The 23,691-nt window shown below is 41.0% G+C and overlaps 1 protein-coding gene and 1 long non-coding RNA gene across 5 annotated transcripts in view; one reads left to right on the top strand and one right to left on the bottom strand.

Moving 5' to 3' along the window:
* The window catches only part of UTRN (utrophin), a 391,474-nt gene extending 386,866 nt beyond the window's left edge, over nucleotides 1-4,608 (bottom strand). Inside the window, exons 1-2 of one of the 4 annotated variants that reach the window (XM_026109804.2) lie at nucleotides 4,279-4,608; nucleotides 3,166-3,330 (exon numbers count right to left, since the gene is read on the bottom strand). In XM_026109804.2, coding sequence (XP_025965589.1) covers nucleotides 3,166-3,244 — 79 coding nt within the window. In that variant the 5' untranslated portion in view covers nucleotides 3,245-3,330; nucleotides 4,279-4,608. Of the gene's footprint in view, nucleotides 1-3,165; nucleotides 3,331-3,719; nucleotides 3,828-3,879; nucleotides 3,943-4,278 lie in introns of those variants that run through there. The other 3 variants (XM_064509199.1, XM_026109805.2, XM_026109809.2) reach the window with 3 other exon arrangements.
* Nucleotides 3,972-14,222, top strand: LOC112988958 (uncharacterized). Its single transcript, XR_010388441.1, has 4 exons — nucleotides 3,972-4,117; nucleotides 9,905-10,002; nucleotides 12,466-12,756; nucleotides 13,840-14,222. It is a non-coding gene; the product is annotated as an uncharacterized LOC112988958 (long non-coding RNA).
* The last annotated feature ends 9,469 nt before the right edge of the window (nucleotides 14,223-23,691 follow it).

A 23,691-nucleotide genomic window follows, 5' to 3' on the forward strand; every position in this document is an offset into this window, starting at 1 on the left:
ATCAGCAAATATCCTATCACCTAAACAGTAGACTTATACAGAACCATCAGAAGCCATTGCTGGTCCAGCAAGAGAGAGGCAAAAAAACTCAGTTCTTCTGTGAATGTAAAGTAGCCTCCTTTACCACAGCAAACAGTTTTTTTAAAGCCAGCTTTGTTCACCACCATATTCTAAGGGCAGAAGATGCATCTTTGAAGATAACTTGTTAATGTTGTTCTGCATGTAGAGGTAAGTTATCTAATCAAAGTAGAGCCACATCGAAACCAGAAAATAACAAATGTTATTTTGACAGAAGAAAGAAGTCTGGCTCTCTTTTTCTAATATCATACTTCACAAAACAAGGATTACTGAATATTCCCACTGTTTTACTTTAGATAATCAAGTGTTTATGGCCTATGTCAGCTCTAGCTGTTGTCCTGTGACAGATTCTTTTTCTTATCAATAGGTTGGGGGGGTTATTATTATTTTCATTGCTTTACCAAAAAAAAAAAAAAAAAAAAAAAAAAAAACTATTTGCTGCAATTCTCCAATATCCCTCACACTGTTTGTTACGAGTTTTCCAATTACAAGTTAATATGGGGGGAGGGGGGGAGAAACACAGAGATAGTTCTGCTTGTAAAAACAGACATAGATAAGCACCACACAGCCTTGAAGAGCAGTAAAACTTCACATGCCTTAACCTCGTAAGTATAATTTTAGATCAAAAGCTTTCAATAACCAATCACTATTAGGAATACCAATCCCAAGATTTAGCCATATATCTTAACAACCACTCTTAGATCATGAATAGTTTCAAATAATCATTATATCCTGACAGCTTGGTGATCTGTTCTGAAAAGATCAAGAAAACATACTGAAAAAGAAAGAAAGAAGATTGCCTAAGGGAGCACTGAGATAGAGGAAGTGATCTTTACACAGGACACTACATATTGCCTTCCTTTATTTACAGGCGTAAAACCAATTATTTAGTTATTATAGAACCAATGTTCTTATTTAAAAAAATGCACAGGAATAATATGAACTTAAAAATATTATGACATATTAAATCACTTAAGGATTTTCACTCACTAGAGGCTGGTTTTTCTTTTATTCGTTAAAGGTGAAAACATCAAATGTTTATTCACAAGCTCTTGGATGAAAGCGTTAGAGATGCCCCATACCACTGGTGATAAACTTGCAGAGTAGCAAGAAACAAAAATAACCCATTTTCTATTACAAAAGAAAGTAGAAATTATAAAATTCAGATGGTTCTGCTCTATATACTCTCAGAAACAAAAAAAGACTCCTAACTACCTCAAGTATTAAAAAGTTCTAAGGTAACACTTCTACTGTACACCAATCACTCACACTGTGAAGAGCATCTTAGGCTGGAGAAATCTTCCTACCAATCAGCAACTCAGCTTTCTCTCCAAGTATCAAAATGATCACTCTTCTACATCAACATAAACATTCTCTTTTTAAAATGCCCATGAAAAATAGAAGTATAGCTTATCAGATTTTTTTCTTCCAGTCCTGACAACTAGCCTTTAATTTGCTGCCATCTGTACACTGGTAAACTTCAGCCCTTTCATTAGGGAATCGCTCCCACAGGTTCACTTGTAGGGAACAGTTCAGTATGAGCTATGTAGTACAATAATTAACTTTAAAAAATTACACAACCAGATCCAAATCTAAACTGATTTATTATTTAGAAAATTTTTATTTAAATCCCTTTTTCAGTTTAGATCAACCTTCATTCACTACTGTTAATGTGCAAGTCTTTTAGTCTTCTAAATTCTAGAATATATGTAATTTTCCTCATTAACAGAGGAGAGGAAAGTTAACATGACTGTAATAAGATTTACAGTTTTCTGCCCTAACCAAAACAACAAAAGTAACTGCACAATCTGTTCATCCAAGGAAAACCTCAAATACAGTCATGTTTCCTCATCCAGCCTATGAAAGTGTAGCACTTTTGTACACATATACATACAACTATCTGCAAGCTATCCCACAAATCAAGCTCTTGGCATTTCTGACTACGGGCTTAGAATCAAATAAATTCAGGTCCAGAGGTTTCAAAATAATGGGGGGGGGGGGGGGAGGGAAGAACCACTACAGAAATCAAGATTTAAAAGCACATGCATTTTTATTTATAAGTTACACTTTTATAAGTTAAGAGAAGCAATTTATCCACCAAAGATTTCATTCATTATAAATGAAAAATATTTTTAGAAAACAAATGATTCAAAGATCAACATGATCCAGACCCAAACCCACACTCTACTTAATCTGGCATAAAAAAAATCACCACCAACTGAAGAGCAACAGTTCTACTACTGTATGGAATATCTGGGTGGAGGAGGGATGGTAGGGGTGGAAAGATGTATGCTGTTAGGCTTCGGATACTAAAGAAAAGTTTTCTTGTGACAACAAGAACATTGAGTTTAACAGAGAAAATACAGTCTTTTAGGCTAAAGAGTAAGTGAGCATTCAGTCTCTGGATACAACACAAATTTCTATCAAAGTTTAAACAACTGACTTCCACCCCTACCAAGCATCAGCTTTCCCATTTCTAAAATAAGAATAGATCCTTAACCCTCTAGCATGTCAGAAGCAACTTTTGTGAAATACTTGTATACCCCAGAAAAGCTCAGACATGCAACAGAAAATATATTATTGAAATAACCTTAAAGACTGTTACATGAATGTTTTGGCAAAGGAAATGCTTGAGCTGGTAGCTTTAGACAACTGTTTTACATCAGGAAAGAAAGAGAAGAACTTACTGCTAAAGTACTATTAAGATACTTTTTTAAGCACAATATTACAGACACAGTTGCCATTTTAAAAGTTCGAGAGTAAACACAAAAGAAGCCGCCAACACCAAGTTGCGTAAGACCACTTTAAGCACATGCTTATTTACAAAAGTTGCGGTAATTATAATGCAGGCAGTGGATCCTAAACAAACACACTTGACTAACACTGAGGGGGAAAAAATGAGAGACATACAGTTACTGTTATTTAATTGTACAATGGATGCATCAACAACCTCAGTGACTCACTGTACAAACAGTAAGTGTGAAGAAAAAAAAGTTGCAAAAACAGGCAGTTTAAAAATACCATCTCATGTCAGAAGCTACATACAAAGCCGAAAACAGTAAAATGTCATTTCTCTCTACAGCTTACCCGATCTGGACTTAATGATGTCACTGAATTCACTGTGCCCCCCTCCAGGTCCTTCCTCCTGCTCCGAAACTCGGGCCATCCTCGCGCACCCCGGAGACTCCCCTCGGACACCCTAAGCCCTCACGGGAAGGTGCTCCATGTGCGACCTCGGGTCAGCATCAGCACCTAAAGCAAAAGCAGAGAAGCAAGGTAACGCCGCCGGCTACGCCAGAGATGGATGACTCAGTCCCGGGCGGGCAGGCAGGCACGCCGCGACAGCTGCATGCCCACGCGTGGCAGGGCGGCCAGCCCGCCCCGCCCCGCTCCCACGACGCCAGGGCCGCCTCGGCCGACCGAGGAGCGAGGTGCTCTCGGAAGATTTAACCCTCGCTATGAAAACGGAGCTTCACCCGTCTCTGCCGGCTTGCGGCGTGACAGGTCGCGCCGGGCCCCGCCTGCCCGCCCGGCCACCCCACCCCGACCCGGCCTGACACCACCCAGCCGACGCGAAGCGCTGCAGCGGTGCTCGAGGGTGGCTGGCAAAAAGGAGTGGAAAAAAAAACAAAAAAACACACCTTTGCCCAGGTAGAGCGGGTGCTGCCGTAACTCCAGGAGCACGAACTACAATAAGGGTTTCACGCCTGAGCCGCCCAAGAGCCACGTGGGACACAAACGCGACCCCCTCCGTGCAGCGCCGCGCCCCCACCGGCCCCGAGCAGCGCCGCGGGGACGCACCTAACGGCCCGCTCAACGGCGCCAACGGCTCGCGCGCTCCCGCGGCAATGGCTGCCGGCGAACGCGCCCCCCCCCCCCCCGCCCCCGCCCCCAACCCCAACCCGGGATTTTGACCCGCGGGCGCACTGGGAGCGCCAGCACCAACTTCCTCCTGGAGCTCCGGGCAGAAGGAGCAGCCCGCCCGCCCCGCCGCCTCTGCGCACCCGGCTTCCCGCGGGCCGGGCCGCCCCGCCCGCAGGTGCGCCGCGCCGCGCGTTTCGCGCTGTCCCCGGCCCGCGGGGCCCCAGCCCCCTCCGCGCGGAGCTGCGGAACAAACTTGGCTGCGCCGCGCCCGCGTCGAGCAGCCGCTCTGCCCCGGAAGGCGCCCGGCGGCAGCGCCCCACCGCCGCGGCCACTCACCCCTCGCAAAGCCGCGGCCGGCAGGCGAAGGCGGACCCGCTTCTCCCGGGCGCGGCACCCCGGCCCCAGGCGGCGGCGGCTCCCCAGCACTGGCGGACCCACAACTTCTTGTGCGAGCCGTTGCCGTCCCTCCTCCCTGCCCTGCCCCGCCCGCGCGGCTCCGCCCTGCCCCGCGAGCCCCCTTTGTTAGCCGCGCGGGGCTGCGGCGAGAGCCGGCCCCGGCCCGCGCAGTCCTTTCTCCGGAGGGCGGGAGAGGCGGGGCGGCGCGGGACGCGGGCGCCGGCCGGACCGAGCCGGAGCGCGGCGGAGCGGAGCGCGGGCTGACACCGCCCCGGGGCGCCCGGCCCGGCCCGGCCCGGCCCGGCACCGCGGGAGCTGCCGTCAGGGGAGAGGCGGGGGCGCTCCGCGGGGGACGCGGCGGCCGCCGCGGCAGGGCGCCGCCGGGCCTGAGGGGCGTCCGGGGGGGGGCGGCGGGGCCCCGGCGGGATCTGCGCCCTTCCCCGCCCCCACCCAGAGCGCTGCCGCTCTCTGCTTCCCCCCACCTCGCGGCTGCTAGAGGGGGGCGGCTCGGGGTGGACGTTCCCTCTGGCCAAAAGACGGGCGTGAAGATCGATGGCTCCACTTTGGAGAAGAAATGGGCAGGAGGTCCGGAGGTGCTGCTGCCGCCGGCTGCCACAGGACAGCGGGCTGAGACGTGGAGCGGGGATACCTGCCATGCGGGCAGCCCCGAAGGGCACCTTTCAGTCACTGGCTTTTCGGTGTGATTTACAATTGATGTCGGAGTTGTGTGGCAAGGGATTAAAGCAGTACTTGGGGAGCATTTAGGAAGTTTCTGTGCTATAAGCAGGAGATTGTTCTCCGCAAATTTGATGGGTTTTTGGTCCGTTGTCCTAGCCTTATTTCATGGAGTTGCTTGACAGAAAACCCTGGATGGTTTTGAGTCACACAGCAAAAGAACAATATGTATAAATAAAAATATGCTGCACTGGACACGAGGTACATTTTTTATGTAGGAACAGACAAACATTAGTAACATTAGTAAATGTATTTAGATAGCACTAATTAATTTATGACCATATTTGCAATCTGGGCATGGACATCTTCGTATTTGCTAAGGCAAGTAATCTTTACCCTTTTATATTGCAAGGTTGCTTAACATGTGGCCCTTATTTACCTTGGTAAGCATTAGTCTGAAGTTTCACTGATATCAGAGGGACAATCCAGGTGAGTAACTCCTCAGTGTTACCTGTCAGTGCTCAGCCATCTGGCCCTGAATGTTTTCAAGGGTAGATACACTCGCAACATCAAGTATCTTTCCGCCTTAATAATAAAAATTACACTGGCCAACAGTCTGCAGAAATGAAAGCACAGAATTTATTAACTAGAAAGAAGGAGAGAGGCAAGGCTTGGCAGTATATTTATTCTGTATCTTCAGATGAACAGAAATCGGTGGCAATGAACTGAGGAAGATTTGTCTTTGAAAGTCTTTTTCCTTACCTTACAAGTCTACTAGGGATTACAAATAATAATTACTACTACTATGTCCACTTCAGCTAACTGATACTTATCCATATGTTAATGCCTCCTCTAAACAGTAAAAAAGAGATACCTCAAAAAACAAAAAAGCTATCTGTAAATTATTATTATCATAGTTCTCCCTGTATTTTGCAATTTTTTTCCTCATCGTTTGGCTGCTGTGTGTGTAACAGAGACCGAGTCTTAACGTCATTGTTGTGCATCATAGGAGGAGGTCCTCACAGATAGCCCTATACATTTTTGCACTTAGAATAAGCCCAGAAAATGAAGATACCTATTCCCGATTATTCAATAGATTTCCTGTGTGATCTGGTCCAAATTAGTTAATTCATCCTTGATCTTCTTAATCCAAATCACTACATGAATTCATTAGTGGTTCTTACCTGTAAGAGAGATAATAATAATAAAGTACATCTCCTGAGTGTTGTGATGACTTAAGCTGTGAATCTCTTGAGAATTTACAAATCACAGATGACAAACACTAAAACCACCAATATAAATCAGTGTCTGACTGTAATGTAATACTAAGCAGTAGACTGTTTTTTGCTGCGTAAGTATGGTGTATGTTTATGTCCATTTGTTTATGTTATACTGATAAACTCGTACTACAGACATAACCTCTGTGTTTAAGAGGAGCACAGTTTGTTGCCTTCTGCCTTGCTGCTGGATTGAATAGATGGCATTTCCACCTTTATCCCATGAATCCGCAGTGCATACTAAATCCTGCCTAGTCACAAAAAATACCTAAATAATGGAATTTCAAAAACCAGATGTAATATGTCTGCTTTTAAAACATAACTTCCATGAATATGAAGACTGAGGATGACAAACACAGAGACCAGTGTAACCCAGTGTTCATTCAACAGTCAGCACAGAATGAAAATACCATTCTCACTACTGCTGTAAAATAGTTATTTAGCATCAGTGTAGGGCCTGGTGATTCCAAAATTCCGTATTGCCTTGACTCATGCAAGCAAATACTAAGTGGAAGAAAGTTCTTTCTTTTGTAAACTACACTGACAGGATTAGTCATTTCACAGAGGTTACTGAAGGATGCTATCAGATAGCAATAACTTTGATCACTAAAAGCTGCAGTCAAACTAGAGTACAAAGCTGGTATATCCCATTTCAAATCCCTGTGTGTCAGCTTGAGGTCCTGATTTTTATAATCTGATTCTGAAACCACCAGTTACTCGATTGAATAACTAGACTAACTAACTCAGGGAACGTGAAGAATCTTTTGCCTGGTGTGTTTCAAACATGCCTCTCTCTTCAGACCAGTGATCATTCAGCTGCTGATCAAATCTGAGTTCTCATACCTAGTTATTTAAGATCTATATTTTTATATTTGGATCGTTAGGTGCAAGTCCTGCAGGAAAAAAAAACCCTAATCTTTAGTATTCTATACATATGTATGCTGTATATCTGCTGAATCTGGGACTCCAGTGATTAGAAGAATTAGAAAATAATGACTAGCACAATTTTTAAGTCAACCATAAAGTCTCCACAGGAGCACATTTGTAAAACATTCATCTACAAAATGTCTGGGTTGCTGCAGAGCATTAATATCATGGGGATCATGTGGCATAGCTTACCTTTCTGTATAATACAAAAGAAATTAGGAAAATAAAGAAAAAGTCTATGAAACCCTTACACAAAGATTAGGAAGGAAAGATAAGGAGAATACAGAAAAAGAAAATACAAAGGAATTGGCTGAGAAGATGCAGAGCCCTTGAACTTTGCCCAAAGTAAATAAATACTTCATTCCTTAATGCATGAAAACAATGCAGTTACGTGACTCTGAGCTCATCTTGTCTCCTTGTCTTGTCTTTGTTCTTAGTATTTCTATTTTTACAACATACTCATAATTGATAGGATTACAATATAACCAAGAGTTTCATGTATCTCATTACCTTTTTATTGACTGCTATAATAATGCACATGCCCATTCATCAATGTTTTTGTCATGATTTCAGACAACCATTCTAAAAAGACATGGGATGGATTGCTTTGTAAGTAGAATGTCTTTATTGTCTCTTTCTGCAGATCACATCGTGTTGTCACTCTCACTTAACATATCTGACAGACTTCCTCAGCAGACTCTTTTTTTCCTGCAGAACTTGCATCTGAATTCAACTGACACGGTTATTTGGTGCTTCTATGCTGATGTATTGCAAAAACCTGTAAATCCGTTACTATTTTCATAATCTCTTATCTGAGGAGAAAAAATATATGAAAAGACATTTGATAGAAATTATCTTTCTGTATATTCTTCTTGTGAGGAAATTGCTCAAGTTTTTCTAAAAGTTTGAGTCAATTTTATCTACTACTTCTAGAATTTAGTATACTGCATAGACATATCTAGCCATTCCTTTTCCTTTTATTTGCTGTAGTCTAAGTGCTTTAGAGTTCTCTTTATTGACAGCTAATTATCTGGAACTAAAATATTCAGGATCAGCCCTAGCACAATTTTTAAAGGTGGCCACAGCATTTTCTACCTTCGACTCCTTAGTTTGGTATCTGATTTTAATGTTAGTGTATATTTTTATTGAAAGCTCAGCCACCTTTGTGTGTAAGCTCCTTCAGAACTCCTCCATATATCACCCATCTTGTTAATATTTAATGTATTTTTGTTCCATTACTTTTTCCACTGTTCCTGTTAGTGCCTCACCTTTATTATCAGCAAAGAGAAGGTCTGAGGCAGGAACCTGCAAAACATCTTTTGTGATAGAGTTTGATACACAGAAATTATTCAGTGTTTCTGCAAAGAAAATATTTAGTGTTTCAATAATGCACATTATTCTAAACCATTCCCTTCACTTCGTCTCAGCCCAGCAAACCTCCACTTCTTTCTGCCAGCACATTCACCGTGGCTGGACCACAGCCAGACCAGGTGGCCGAGGCTGGGCAACCTAGGACATGTATGAGGGGGTGCACTCTGCACCTACCCCTCTCCTGCACCTCACAAGAGCAAGCACTTCCCACACCGCCTCTCCTCCCAAGTACTAAGAGGCTTTTCTGCCCAGCAAAAAGGCTGGAGTAAGAAAGGCATGTCCACTTCTCTCTTTGCCTAGTAGATGTCCTCTCCACCAGACAGCACCAACAGCGCCCAATCTAGCTTTCCGTAGCTGCCTCCTGTGACAGGGACCTGAATGCTGAGACAGACCCCAGGAGAAATCTTAGTTTGGCCCCACTGGAAGTTCCAGGGAGTCAGCAAGAAGAAAGCCACCTCAGACCATAGCTTCAGGACAGGTGAAAGGCTTCTGCCCAAATGGCTTTCACTTTCCACAAAACCGCCATCATTTCCACAGACCCTTGCTGCACAGTAACATAAAACCAGGTAATGACCCAAAGTCACCACTCTTAAAGATGAGTATTAACTACCCATCTTTCACTTACCAAAGCCCCCAATCAAGAATCAGAGTCCCATTGTGGTGGGCACTGGTAAAATATCTTAAGAAATCTAAGACTTTTTTGCCACACAAAGTTAACCTTATGTCAAGAAGCATCAGATACAGAAAAACAAGAGAGAGAGACTGAGTGAGAGAGCAATAGGGAACCATAATAAACAGACAAGGCCTAGAAATAGGAAGTACCCCAAGGAAAACAGCTGTCACCTGTAGCACTTCAATTCCATTTGATTGTCTCTACATCACCATTTTCTGCTCATTCTCTTTCCTTTTTAATCTGAACAGAAAGCAGTATTTTAACAATAGTGTGTTTTCATTTCTATGAGATGGGATTTGTAGCTTGAATAGATTCTCTCCACTCTATTTTTATCTCATTAGATTCGATACATCTATTGATTAGATTAGGTTCAAGGAAATATTGTGTCTATAAAATATGCTGGAACCTTGTAGCTTAAGTTTCAGCTATTTTTTAGAGCTTCATAATAAAACCCCAGAAAACTGCACTGTATTAACAGAAATGCTGACATCCCCTTAATGACAGTGACGTTAATTGGAGCTACCATAATTTATCATCATTTTGAAGATTATAACCCCTAAAAGTACGTTAAATAAGAGTGCATTAATGAACAATTATAGTAAGCAATTTACCCTCCCAGCATAACTCTTTCTCTTAACTGCAGCAGGCAATTAGAAGAAAGAAAACCATCAGTGACAAAAAACGCCTTTCCAAGTCAGGAACCTTTGGTCAACACTGATGCAATAATCTGCAAGGGCAGGTGTAAGTTCTTAGTCAAAGTCACTCTTAGTAGAACCTGATTTGGTTTGCTGATTATTTATTTATTTCATTCACTTGCCTCTATTTTTTCAGTGCTGTTCTGCTCTCATTTGCATAACCTATGCTATATTATCAGTGTAGATTTGTTTAGTGACTAGACACATAAATACATAATGCTTGGACAATTCTAAAGTAAGTACACTTTTTAAACAAGTTTATCAGTTAGTGGTTAGAACAGAGAAATGGGTTTCTGTGTTAACATAATACATAAACTTGAGTAACAATTTTTTAGTAACTTAGTTCACTCTTCGCAGTAGAAAAAAATAACATCTTCCATCATGGGGGCATTAATAATTCAGTGAAATAATATGATAGGGGAACAAAGGCAATTTGGAAACATTTTTAAAATGAAAGCGCTCACCACTCTTTGCAGAAAATAGTTATCAGTGGAAAAGTTTGGAAAACACAGAGTGTTTCTTTGTAAGTCTTTTTATTTTAGGGGTGAGCAGTGGAAGAAGTTTATTCTTATCTGACTTTAAAAGTAACTTTTTCCTACTCTGTGAACCCTACCAACATGGAATGAATACAAAACAACTTAAAAAAGGAAATTAAAATAAAACTGTATTTTCACTTTTTTTTTTTTTTTTTTTTTTTACATTTATTTGCCTCATTTTAGATCATACAGTTAGGTACATGTCACTACTTGTTGCTGTTTCCTGTTAAACGATCAAAGTGGATGTTTTGTTCTTGGCCCTGTATGCAACTCCCTAATTAGAAGTAGAGTTTAAGATTTTACATACAGGAGTTGCACAAGTGTTAGTAACATCAGTCTCTCCTGAGAAATACCATTCATGAACTTCTTTACTGGGAGCTGTTCATCATGGAACAGCAAGCACATAGGCAAAAAGCCCATGCCATGGATGATGGGTCCCACTTTCCCACCTACTGACCATTCTCCATCAGCTGAAGCTCTTACACGAGGGTTTACAGTTTGCAGTCTGTGAGTTTTATACATCTAAATAAGGTGAAACTGGGTAGTTACCATGTGTGAGACAAGAGCCAGGCTAGAAATTCTTTTGCACTAATCTGTCTAAATGAAAGACAGCTGCACTTGAGAAGCTATGTAAGTAGTGCTTGCACAGTCCTGATCAAATATTCACGTATTCTGCTTCTAGACCATGGATGGGCAGGATATGTAAGGACATAGTAAGGATGAGGTTTGATTTGTTTTTTCCATAACTGCTGCTGCAAGCATGCCCTCGGTCACTTTAGAAATCCCCGCTCTTAAGTGTCTCAGTATGGGTTTAGAAGACTACCATTAGCCTCCTATTTTCAAAACATGCATAATTTTGTTAATGCACTGAAAGCCTGAGTAACTTTTAATTACTATCACTGAATATTGTATTTTGAAATGACAAGGATTTGGGCTTTTAACTAAAATAAATAAAGTCATCCTGATAACACAAGACCTGAACACTACAAATGCTTGTATAAATTTTTAATTTTGAGCAAATGAATGGCACTTTTTAGTCAGTGGAATAAATTACATAAGTAAAGTTATATACCCACAAGGAATTTAAGTAGAAGTTTATTTTGCAGTGTCTTGGTTTTCTGTTGATATATCTGCAAAATGAAACAAGATGTTCTACAAGCAGTGGCATTTAACAAAGTGCATTTGTAGATCTCTGCACTGCATATTTAATCTGACTTTGCACTGCTTCACATTTTCACATTTGTTTTATGAAAATTCAGCCTGAATGAAGTCAATTATCTTAAGATATAATTAAAGCTATTTCAATTAGTGGTTCAAATCATCTTGACTGAAGTCTCTCCTCCCCCTCCCAAATTTATCTTAAAACAGGCACCAATTACACTGCCCACAGAAAGACCCAGAGGAGATGCTTTACCCTGCCCCCTCGCTCCCCATGCTGGTGCCTGCCTAGCTGTGTTTCTTACAAAATGGAAATTTCCCTGTGTGAGTGGGAAATCTTGGCTGCTCCTTTCAGGCAGCTGTCTGCTTTGTGCAGCTGGGGCCAAGACTGAGGTTTGAACCTAGTAAGCACTGTGGGTTTTGCAGTGGATGAGTAGTCTAATTCATGCTGTTGGGAACGTTTGAAATGAGCGTACAGTGTTAGATTTTCAGAAGCAATGGGAATCCACAACACTCAGCACTCCAGGCAATATTAATGGGTGTGAGCTTCACACTTCAGAGAAGCAGGCTCGTGAAGGGTGTGCTTGCTCTTCCTTCACTTGGCATGCTGGACCTGCTACTGCCGTCTGACTGCAATGGGAATTACATGCCCAGTTCAAGGAAAAGTATTTGGCTCAAAGTATATATTTCTTAAGGGAATAAGAAATTTTCTAAGAGATATTTGCTGGTTACTTAAATTATTTTGCAACTAGTTATTTAACTGCGGTGCTAGAATTTCTGCAGGCAATAATTATTGTTCCATTTTTTTCTATTAGGCAATCCTGAACTGAACCATGAAAATTGCTTTGAAATCACAGAAGACAAAGAGGAAACTTTTGGACATCATTTACTTTGGGACGTTCCAAACCAAAGCTATCTTCCAACCCAGAAAAGAAGTCCAGCTCTGCCAAGTGCTTAATCATGGAAATGAAGAAAGAGACCACAAAACTGAATAAAAAGATGATTGAAACAACGTTCCTACTCTGAAAATGCCTTTTTGGAGGTACTATCAGAAGAAAAGGAGAGAACAAAGAACCTTAATACATCACTGATGTATCTAACTGGAGGTAACAAACAGAGGCCAAGTGTTTGAAAAGGGAACAATGTTAGAATTTGTTCTTGCTGGGAAAGAACTCACACTAGTATTTGCATTTCAGAAAATAAGGCCTTACTAACATATTAAAAGAATTTTCCAAGCATATGAGCAAGAATCTTCTCAGAATATCATTATAATGTAATCGTAACATAATATTCGAGCACTTATGCTTCAGGCACTTACAGACAGATCTTAAAAACATTTACAAAGTAAACAATCATTGTGTATTTACAGCAGAGTAGTACCAAAGGCCTTAGTCCAGATCAGGTGCCACTGAGCTAGATAGTGTGTAAACACTGAGCAACAAAGTCCCTCACCCAAAGAGTTCATGTCTGGGCTGGGATAGAAGGTATGTTTTAAAACTGTTTTGCTAATGTAATCTAACAAATGTTGTAACTACTGGTGAAAGGACAAATATATACTTAAAATGCACATATATCAAAGCCTGGCAAATTAAGAGTTTAAACCTAATCTGACATATGATGCAGGGAACACATAAAAAAAGACACTTAAGAGTAAAACAGAATGGTATGATTAGGAAAGCTAGCTGGGAACAAAACTTAATTTTAGTAAATATTATGAAATATTTGTTTTGAAATATAAAATTATCTTTCCTTGCCCTAAAGTAGCAATCACCAGCTGGCAATGTTTTGTCAGCATCAGAACAGAAATGGTCTTGACAAGGGAGGTGAAGTAGGGGAGCCAGTAGAAAAAGGTTTTAAGAGACTATATAGCATGCTACAGAAGCAAATGTTCATGGCAAAATTTTGCTGCTAAATACAACAGCAGAGTTCTCAGCAAAGATGCCTACAGGATAAACCCCTCCATTTTCATCACAACGTTTGTTTAATGCATTTGCATTATGTTCATGTTTTTCATTAATTCCTATAAATTCATATTATTGATATAAATATTAAATTCACTGACACACATTCCTTGGACTCTCCAGGTGGGATTCAATGACCACATAGACATCTAATCTAAGCTAGTGACCCTATGGTCCCACACATCCCTATTTCCAATACCTGTGTTTGTTTCTGCCTTTCCTGTGCAGCTGATCCTGCCTTTCAGCCTACCCTCAGCCAACACTGTGGCACTGCACAGGAGAGGAAGGACGTGGATGGAAGAAAAGACATTGATATGGCAAGAGCAGATACAGGAAAGAGAAAAAGTGAATTATTGAATTCTGCTGCCCTAAGAATGAGAGGTTTAAGCAGGACTAAGTTGTTTCTGCAACAGTGAGAGAGGGATCGAGAGAAAGCACAAAATGGAGATGGAAGACCTCTGCACCCTGTTCCTTATTAGCAGGATGATTTTATTCACGATTAATTTATCACATTTATCATTTTTTCTTAAACAGTCTTTAAATTCTTTCTTTTGTATCTTGAAGCTTGTCCTCACTGTCACATGCACTGTATTAAAGTCCGCATAGTACTATTTAGTAGTATTTCTTTACTCTGGAACTGGGAGTTTGCTTTTCCACAGAAAGAACTTTGCTATTTTGAGTGTAAAAGAATGCGTATGACTGTCCCTGTACACCCCACTCCTAAAAAGCGCTTAAGGCAAAACCCTGGATGTGTCCCCAGTCCAGTGCTTGAGCCTTGTGAATCTCTTTGAAGTTTTTTTTTTTCCCAAATACAATCAGCGAAGCCTCAATTACGTGTTCTTAACATAACACGGAGAACTACTAAAATATCCTAAATAGGAGTTATCACAGTAAGTTCTGAGATATATGTTACAAGATGTCCACAGCCCACCATGCTGACAAATACTGAGGTAGATGTGTTGCAAGTGAGATTGCCTTTGGATGTGTTTGAGGCAAGGCTTTTAGGGAGCAGGAATAGCTTTCAGAAGATGCATTGATATAGTTAGAAAAACAGGCAAGCTCTGGGTACATAAATGGCTCTTCACATCCTAGCATCTCACTGTTTCCTTGTGCTCCACTATCTGTCTATCTCTATTTGTTACTTCTGGTCAGGTAAAAGCTTTGTGGCACTTCAGTTCTGTATTTAAGCAGTGCCTAGCACCTCAGTTGCCAAACAACATCACTCCTCTGTGCTACAGTTACATCAGGAGTCATGAACAACAGTAATGAGGATGCATGCATCTCTGTTATGACTACAGGTCAGTGAGGCTTTCTTCATACTGTGCTGGACATAAATTGTTACTAGAGCAGGTCAAAAATACAAAACAAACATTTAGAAATCTTCCTTAATTTATATGCTATTAAAATATTCTGCTCATCTCAAACAACAGATGATTCATTTGAGAAAACTAATGATTTATTTATAAATACTCAAAGTGCAAAGCTGCACAGAGATCTCAGAGCAATAGAGTGAAATAAACAGTGTGTTATAAAAAACTTCACTGACACCAGCAGAAGATAAAGTATGCAGCAGAAAAGTAAATACAACAGGAAGAATAACCTGAGCCTTAGAATGAAGCAGGTAAAACAGTTTCTTTGGCGTCCTCCGTTTCTGCCATAAATAAATCACTTGAATAGTTCTTTTTAAAATAGCCTTTGACCTTATTTGTAACATTATCGAATGCGACAAATCTTCCAAAGGGCCTTCCTCTGCTTCCCTACTTCACATCTTTTCCCACAAACATCTATTTAAGCCTGGATTTGTTTTTAGGAATAGCGACCAATAAACAGAAGCATGGTAACACTAGCAACGGGAAAGAAACTTTGCCAAAATAGAATATGAAAAATGAAGGAAAACAAAACCTTTTCAACAATGATTGAGTAGGCCTACAAGTCCCAGAGCCGGTGCAGAAGCCCTGTTAATCCAATGACTGCTTTTCACCTCTAGGATACACTTTCACAGCCAAAGCTGTCACTAATGATTACTCTAACATAGTAATACTTTTTGGGTGCTCTCCCCATGTACATTCAGACTTATATCATTCCAGCATGCATTTTATAATTAAACAACAAATCTTTATTTGTAGAGTATTTCAGTGGTTGTTGAAGTGATTCAGATACTCTCTACATTCTCTTTACGGGGCCTGTCCTTCAAATACTAACCACGCTCAGCTTGGTTTCAGTGGTGAGTTCTGACTTGCTTCTCAGCTGCACTTGGTGCAATGTAAAGGGAGCTACCAGAGAAGCAGTGAAGATCCCTGATTCAGCACCTGCCTGCCTGACGGCAACAGAAGCATCTCTTCATCTCTCATCAACAACAGCGGGATGGCACCACCCTGTGCTCTGGTCCACCAAGTTCTTACTAGGTTCAACTCCAGCCCATCATTAGAGCCTTTACCAGCCTCTACTTTTTCTTCCCTGGGGGGAATTTTCCACTAGATATTTCCGCTGGAAACCATCCACTTTTCTGCACCAGGAGAGGCAGAAAGTGGTTAGGGAGAAACAGCCCCAAACATGTAAGGCTTCGTATTTCCCACATGCTCTTGTAGCTTTCCCAATATCCCTAAGCTGGAGAATATGGAGTCTCAGAATCACCACGAGAACAAGCCACTCTCCTTCATCAGAAGCCAAACTGTGTTTCTATTTCCTCTATTTCTAAGCAGCTGGGGGAGTTCCTATTAACATCCACAATTCTGCTACCTAAGAAGTTTCCAGCCTCATGAATTGGCACAATGAGGCTTTTCACAGACATTCAGATTGCCCCCAGAGCCTGTCCCTTCTTTATTTATAGGAAAGCCCTTTGGTTTAGTCTCGGGAGTTCTGCAGATGGCCAGGGCTCTAGTTTAAGCATTTTATGAAAGAATACATGCTGTAGTGCATCCTCAAAACAGTCTGATTTCTGATTAACTTAGTCTTCCCTGAAAATTAACTCCACAACCACAATTCCCTTTAACGGCACATGCTTCATCTTCAGGTGACATTTGCCTTTTTGGCCTTTGTGATCCACATCTGAAGAGCTCAATTATTTAGGATTTGTAGAGCCAAAAAGTAGATAACTTACAAGGCCAGGTAGGTCACCTAAACAGGCAGTTCTGTGATGTGGCTGAGCAAAAGGGTAGCTGCCAGTTAAATGGACACTGTCCGTTCTCACTTGCATGCTACCACCAAGTCTGTTGTTCTAATACTGTTGTTCAGCTCACTCTATAGTAAACTGTTTTAGCTCCCTAAATAGGCACAACGAGAAGCAAGGGGAGAGCAAGGCCAAGGGCAAAGAACAAAAAAGGAGTGCCCCTTTTAGCCAGCATCAAGCCTTGTCAACCATAATGTAAAATTGCACCATGGAAATATGATGAGAGCCAAAACAGAGCCCAAAGCAGATGGTTGAATGGATCCAGGCAACAAAACCAGCAGAGGTGACCTCAGACTTTTCTTTTTTTTTACATTGTTTTCAGACAAAGGAAAAAGTTTTGGTTACCTAAACATGTGTATCTAGTCCTATTTCAGCCACCAAAGAAGAGCTGAACATGGGAATGATGAGACACTGGAGCTATAGGCACCCAAGCCCTTCTGGCAGCACATCTGGCAGGCATTTGATAGGCAGGCTACCCCAGGGCATCTCGGATGGCACCAGATGATTAAGTTTAGGCAGCAGAATCCCACCTGAAGCTTCAGATACCAACCTGGAGTTGTCAAACACCTGGATTGCCCAAGACAGAGCAAAGTTTCCTGGCAAACACGGGAAGGCACACTGCCTCCATCCATCTGGTTGCTGCTGTAGGCAAGGGGAGATAAAGGGCAGTATTATCAGCTGATAGCAAGTTCATATTTTTGCTACATATCATGGAATAGTTCCTCTCTAATTCTACAGAGGAGGCAGAAACCTATTATTTCTTTGACCTGGAGCAAGTCTTTTCTCTCTCTCTGTTTATATATCTGTAGGTAATGGGGCCAGCTACTCTCTGTAACATTACCATGCTCCACTTTCACACATTTTTGAGATAGGAATATAAATACAATCAGACCCCCCAACACGTGGAGATATCAAATGAATAAAATAGCGCTGAATCCATGTCACACACCTCAATTAGCCATATTTGGCAAGCATAAGGACAGTACCATCTTTAAGCAAAAATAATAACAGATTACTTGGGTTGCGGAGCAAGAAAAGGTATTTGTAACAGTAATGTTGTAGTTGGGATGGCCTAGTGATGGAAAAGGAACAAGATTTGAAGAGATGGGTAGATTTTATTGGACCAACTTACACATCAGAAAAGGTGGACAAGTTTTCAAGCACAAGAACTCAAGAAGCAGATGCTCTCATGACAGAACAGCATCTGGTACAAAACGCTAGCAGCAGCAGTATGAAAATGAGGGGGAAAAGCATTACGGAATAAATCATCCAAAGATTCTCAAACAAAAAATCTTACATTATCATGATGGGATAACTTAAGACACTTCTGGAATTTGGCCTTCCGCATACATGCATGATGAAACTAATGCTTCTTAAAAACAGGCCTGCTATCATGCTAGGATGAATTGCTGGGATGGTTTCTAGTTCTAAATCACAATGTAGATGCAAAGAACTCTAGCACTAAGAACATTTCACTTCAGTGAAATTGTCGCTGATGTTTCGCCTTATGTAAGCCAATTTCCTATTTTACTTATGTATACTTTAATACTTCAATATTTTATTTGATTCCACTAACAGAATTCTGTACTATGCTTCCTCAGCAAATTAAAGTGGTAGATTTCTTTTGTACAACAACAGACTGAACACCTGTATATGAGTTGTATTGTATATATAAATTGTTAGACTAGAATAAAGAAAGTTAAATACTAACTTGCTTGGAAGAAATACCTTTAAATCAGAGGTACAGTAACATATAGGTCTATTGCTTATTTAGTTTATGGATTAGAAGTCATTCTCAAACAGAGATTAGGCTGGGTGGGATGGTATTACAAGTGCTTAAACCACGAGAACAGCATTCTTCATATAGCTGTTTGCAGCTAACACAGTGGGTGGGATTCCCAAAGGAAACCAGCAAATACCATTAGCATATGTTAAAATAACGTCAGTTTAAAGCCCTGAAACCTATAATCATTGATAGGAATCTGCCAGAAGAACTGAAACGCTCCAGAAGCAATTGTTATAATGACAAAACCTTCACAGCAGCAGGCATCAAATGTTAACGTAATCAGTACAAAAAATAAGCACAAAAGGCTTTATAAGAAGAGGGAAAAAAAGTAAAGGTACACTAAAGAATGCAAACAACTACCATGCAAGGTAGTTAGGCAAATTAAATTCTGACTATCCTTTCTACAGAGATATCAGGGTTTTACCGTATTGCTCCCTCCTTATCTTTAGAGATTGGACATTCACGGAATGCAGAACGTTTTATCTAAAAGTGCCAAATTCCTTGAAATACAGGACCTTTGATCTCTCTGGCTTCAGTGACAACAACACACCTCAGGAGACAACAGTTAAATGTCATTAGCCATGGCAAACTTGCAATAACAAATGTATAAGTGTATTGCAGTTCTGAATGATTCAAAAAATTATGCAAGTGTGAGGCTTGATGTGAGACCTGAATCATATGGAATCAAGTTGTTTCAATGGTGGCAAACTAAACTCCTATAAAGAACAGCATGCAGAAAGGTGTTTTTCTTCTAGTACCAACATCATTTACTAATTATGAGGTTAAACAAAATACTGTGTATCTGTATTCAAGGTGCCATTTATTTAGTCTAGACTCTTGAGAAATTTTTCCTAGGAGCACAGTATTTAGATAAGTTGCAGAGCATATACAAAAACAGTACTTGATTTTGACAGCTTTGGCACATGCTCTTAGGCACTGTCCTTGACAATTAGGCATATGAAAACTGCATAGATGTAGGCGTCACATGCCACAACAATGCACTTTCTGCACACACTTACTTGTGCGATCCCTAACACCAACTGCCTCAGACTGTAAGGCAGGCAAACCTCCTCCATCGCTCTGTCCTTGGTAAGATCTTTCAGGACCATGGCAGGGGCTAGGAGGAAGAAACAAGGAGACACAGAGCATTAGAAAAGGTAGGATCAATTGTACCATAATGCCCTTGATCTGACAGCAGAGAGTAGGGAGTTTGGTAGAAGCTGCTAATCATCTACCAAAAGGCATCCACACTCAGAGAGTGAGATGTTTTTCAGTACGATACAGGAGGAGGAGGGCTACGTGCCAGGAACGAACATCCCCCTGGGAAAGCAGCAGATCTGAAAACCTGGGAAAGCTATATTTAATTGCAAATAGGGCTAAGAGCCTTGGTGAACACAAGTCAACAACCACAAGTCACAAGAGAACACAGACAACTTCCCATAAATAGTCCCATGTTTAGCTGAGTTTGGTTTATTTTAGTCCCAGGAGTGGCTCTTTGCTTCTGTGTAATGCAGGACATGCCTAAAGCTTTGAGTGATTCCCAACCTTTGTGCCAGTATTCTTAATACACAGGCAGCCTTCAGACCCCCTTGAAGTGTGGCCATAAAACCCTAAATGTAGGGGAATCACAACAGTATCAGCTTTGCAGTTTAAACTACACTTTGGTCCTTTCTCCTGTGAAGTGACTTGAAAATGTAAACTGGTCAGTAAGGCTGGAAGCCTGATCTTGATTGCCCTCTTGCCCTTCCCTGCAGCTTTCTGGGGCTGTCTACACTAACCGTGAAAATGCTGGATTGTCAGAGGCCACTTTAAACTCCCATGTCATCTGCTTCCTGCAGCTGAGGACATCCACTAGCCAGCAACCTCTGGGCAAAAAGAGGGATAAATCAACATGATAAAAATTAATGCAAGCCATGCCAATGAAAACACAGTTTAAATGGAGAATTCTCCCACTGACTTTTCTAAGAGAAAGATCATACAAAAAATGAAACACAGACAAAAAGCAAATTAGGGTTTTAATCCCACCTCTCACACTAGCCTGCCTGGAAAGCTCTCCCCAGACATGATAAGCAAGCCACAGTATTTGTTTTGTGATGCAAACCCCTGACAGAAACACACTTCTGCCACCTAACAGAGAAATAGTGGAATGATTCAGTCACCTAAGCATCGAGATGTGCAGCTCCTAAAATGAGGAGTCACATCATCCAGCCTGCCTCTCCTCTCTGCTCTGTTCTCCTTTTTATGCAGGAAATGGTTGTATCTGTGGAGGGTGTTGCTGACTGCAAGCCACTTCATTCCTTTCACAAAGTGTCTCTGCACCTGTAGAGTAAGAATTTTGGTTATTGCACACAGTATCAAACTGGCTAAATCAATCCTTGGAAAGACAAAGAAAGAAAATGGGAAGAGAAGGATCCCATCTCAGAAGTTAGGGCGTATCAAAGAGGTACGGTATGTGGATTTGTTTGCACATTCAGAGCCTGAGCTTTCCTGCAGTTGGCCCAGCCAGTACCAACCTTCACGTACCCCTCAGGAGGGCAGCAGCGGACCCTGCCATTGCCCAGGCAGAGCACCAATTGCCCACTCACCCACCACTTCCCAGGCAGGCTGGGCTCCGCTGCACAAGTCCTTTCAGTAGGCTCTTAAATAACAGTCAATATTTTAGGGCTCCAGCCTCATTTTGATTTGCAATAGCCACACCAGTCATAAAATGGATGCTGCCACTTAATAAATCACATGAGAAAGAAGCAATGTGGAATGCTGCTTCACTCTTTAAGGAGATTACCATAAATAAAATCAAATCTACATTTCGTCTGGATAATTGAGGTATACAAATTTCTGTTGTCGTTACCTTTAAGCTCAGACATCTCTCTAAATAACATCTGTTTAGTTTAGGCAGACTGATTACACATGCTAAGAAGCAACCCTTTGGAAAGTCTTTCTGTTATTGGTAATTCACTTCTGTTTGGATGGTTCTCTTTCAAATTTGTTTAGTAACATTTGTTTTGCAAATAAAAAATAAATTCTCTAAACATTTGTATTAGAATTTATCCCTGAATATTTCATCAAATAAAGGCTCGAATAGAGAATGCAATAAAAAATTACCTGAAATAATTCAGTTTTTAATACAGGAAAAAAAAAATCAAGTGTTTTAGTCTTTTCCAAAATAAATCATGACCCGCTTAAGCTTGTTAGGCAAACTGGGCCTTTATTTTTCAAACAGTCAAGGGTTAAAAATTATACATCCTCATATAAAGTTATGAACATGCCTGTCTTTGCAGGTCTGATATTACCAGAAGAATACTCACTAATTTCAATGATTTGGTGGCATCTGAGAAGGGCTTTCCAAAGACTTTACAGCCTATGTCTCTTCTTCCGCAGAGGCTGCCTGCTTAGGCATATTTTTATTTTATCTGTATACATTTATTTCCCTTCCCATCACATAATATTCAGATGCCTCTTATGACATTACTGTCAGATAGGAAAAAATATTATAGTCTCACTCCTGCACTAGGAACCCTGCAGAATCCTATACTCATTAAGAGACAATGGAGTTTTTTTCCTGGAACTGTTTGTATTTTATATTTTCTTTTATGCTGGTTTGAAGATCTATAGAAGGAGGTGATGCTGAGGCACAATAATTACACTTGTATAAATATTGTACAGACCCTACAACTTTCTTCATATAGGCAGGCTTCTGTGGCTATTCAAAACTTCAGTGATAAAAAAAAAATCTACTTACACAGAGTCAGCTGTGGGAATTTATTTCCATAAACATCTGCCGCAGCAGCAGACCTAATTACGTGCATCCTCAGAAGTGCACCCCATATGGCGATCTTGCTAAGGGAAGTCAGCTGTCTTAAGAGTGAACAGAGTTACATTGAGTTTATGTGGATTTTTAAATAGAAGACATACAAGTTTTCAAATTCCATGCTTTTTTCTCCTACTTCTTTTAAATTGAACATACATAATTAGCTATAGCAAAATAAGCTGGAAAAATACCATCTTTTTTTGTAACTCTCTCAGTTTATCTTTTGTATGTAGTTGTAGGTCTCCAAGAAGTAATGGGATCAACAAACTAGTAGACTGGATTATGATCTACTGAAGTGTCTGTGAGGGACACTGTTCATTTTAAACTGTCAGGACATCATTCAAAATTACATTGCCTGCTGTTTGTCACCAGAACTTTTAAAAAGTAATTGCCAAAGTAATGACCTACGTATACCAGAGCAGGTCACTGTAAATGTTAATACAACAGTGGTCAGTGATGCTGATACAGAAAGATGCTTCCAAATGCACAGGTTTACAGTCAGTTCAGTTCCCAATATCTCCCTCCAGAGGTACCAGCTCTGAGGCTTTGTCCACAAAAGCAGTCGAACTGCTTTGATTATACCAGAATACAGTAACCATCTGGGAAACAGTAATAGCAGTACTGTAAAGCAGTAACAGAATAGGAAACAATATACACTGTAAGGCATACACAACCCAGTCTGACAGTTAAGATTACCTTAGTTTAGTAATTTTGGTTAAAAAAAGCACATTCTGAGGTTGTCAATATTACACTCTAGGCCCATTCCTGGCTATTGAGACAACAGCCTGTCAAGGACACAGCTGCTCAGTCCCACATATGACTGAAACAAGTAATTCCAGATGAATGTTAGTCATTGTTTCTAACTCTGGCTCAAAAGATGCCCTTTGTGGGGAATGTGGGTGCCACTATGCACCTCAAAATCTCCTGACATTCTCTGCAGAGCCCAACATAAAATAGGAGCACTCTGAAATGCTACTCAATCCCTTCTTTGAGACAAAGCACCAAAGAAAGCAACTGAAAAAGGCACAGAAAAGGAATTTCTAAGCACACAAAAATTGCTTTCAGAGCATTTTAATTACAGTTCTCAGATTCTCAATCCCACCCCACTTATCTATTTCCTAACACTTTAAGGTTCATTTATATTTCAACTGGATAGTCATCCTACCTTCTTTGTCATACAAGTCCTTCTTCACGCGTTGACAGCTGAGCTCTCTCCCTAACAACTTTATACAGTGCAGAAACTTATCTCATACATGATGTCTCTCTGTACTACATATTGGGAGGCATCAACTGCCTTCTCCTCTTAAATTTCTTTGA

This window comes from Dromaius novaehollandiae, chromosome 3, assembly GCF_036370855.1.
Source record: "Dromaius novaehollandiae isolate bDroNov1 chromosome 3, bDroNov1.hap1, whole genome shotgun sequence".
Taxonomy (NCBI): Eukaryota; Metazoa; Chordata; class Aves; order Casuariiformes; family Dromaiidae; genus Dromaius; species Dromaius novaehollandiae.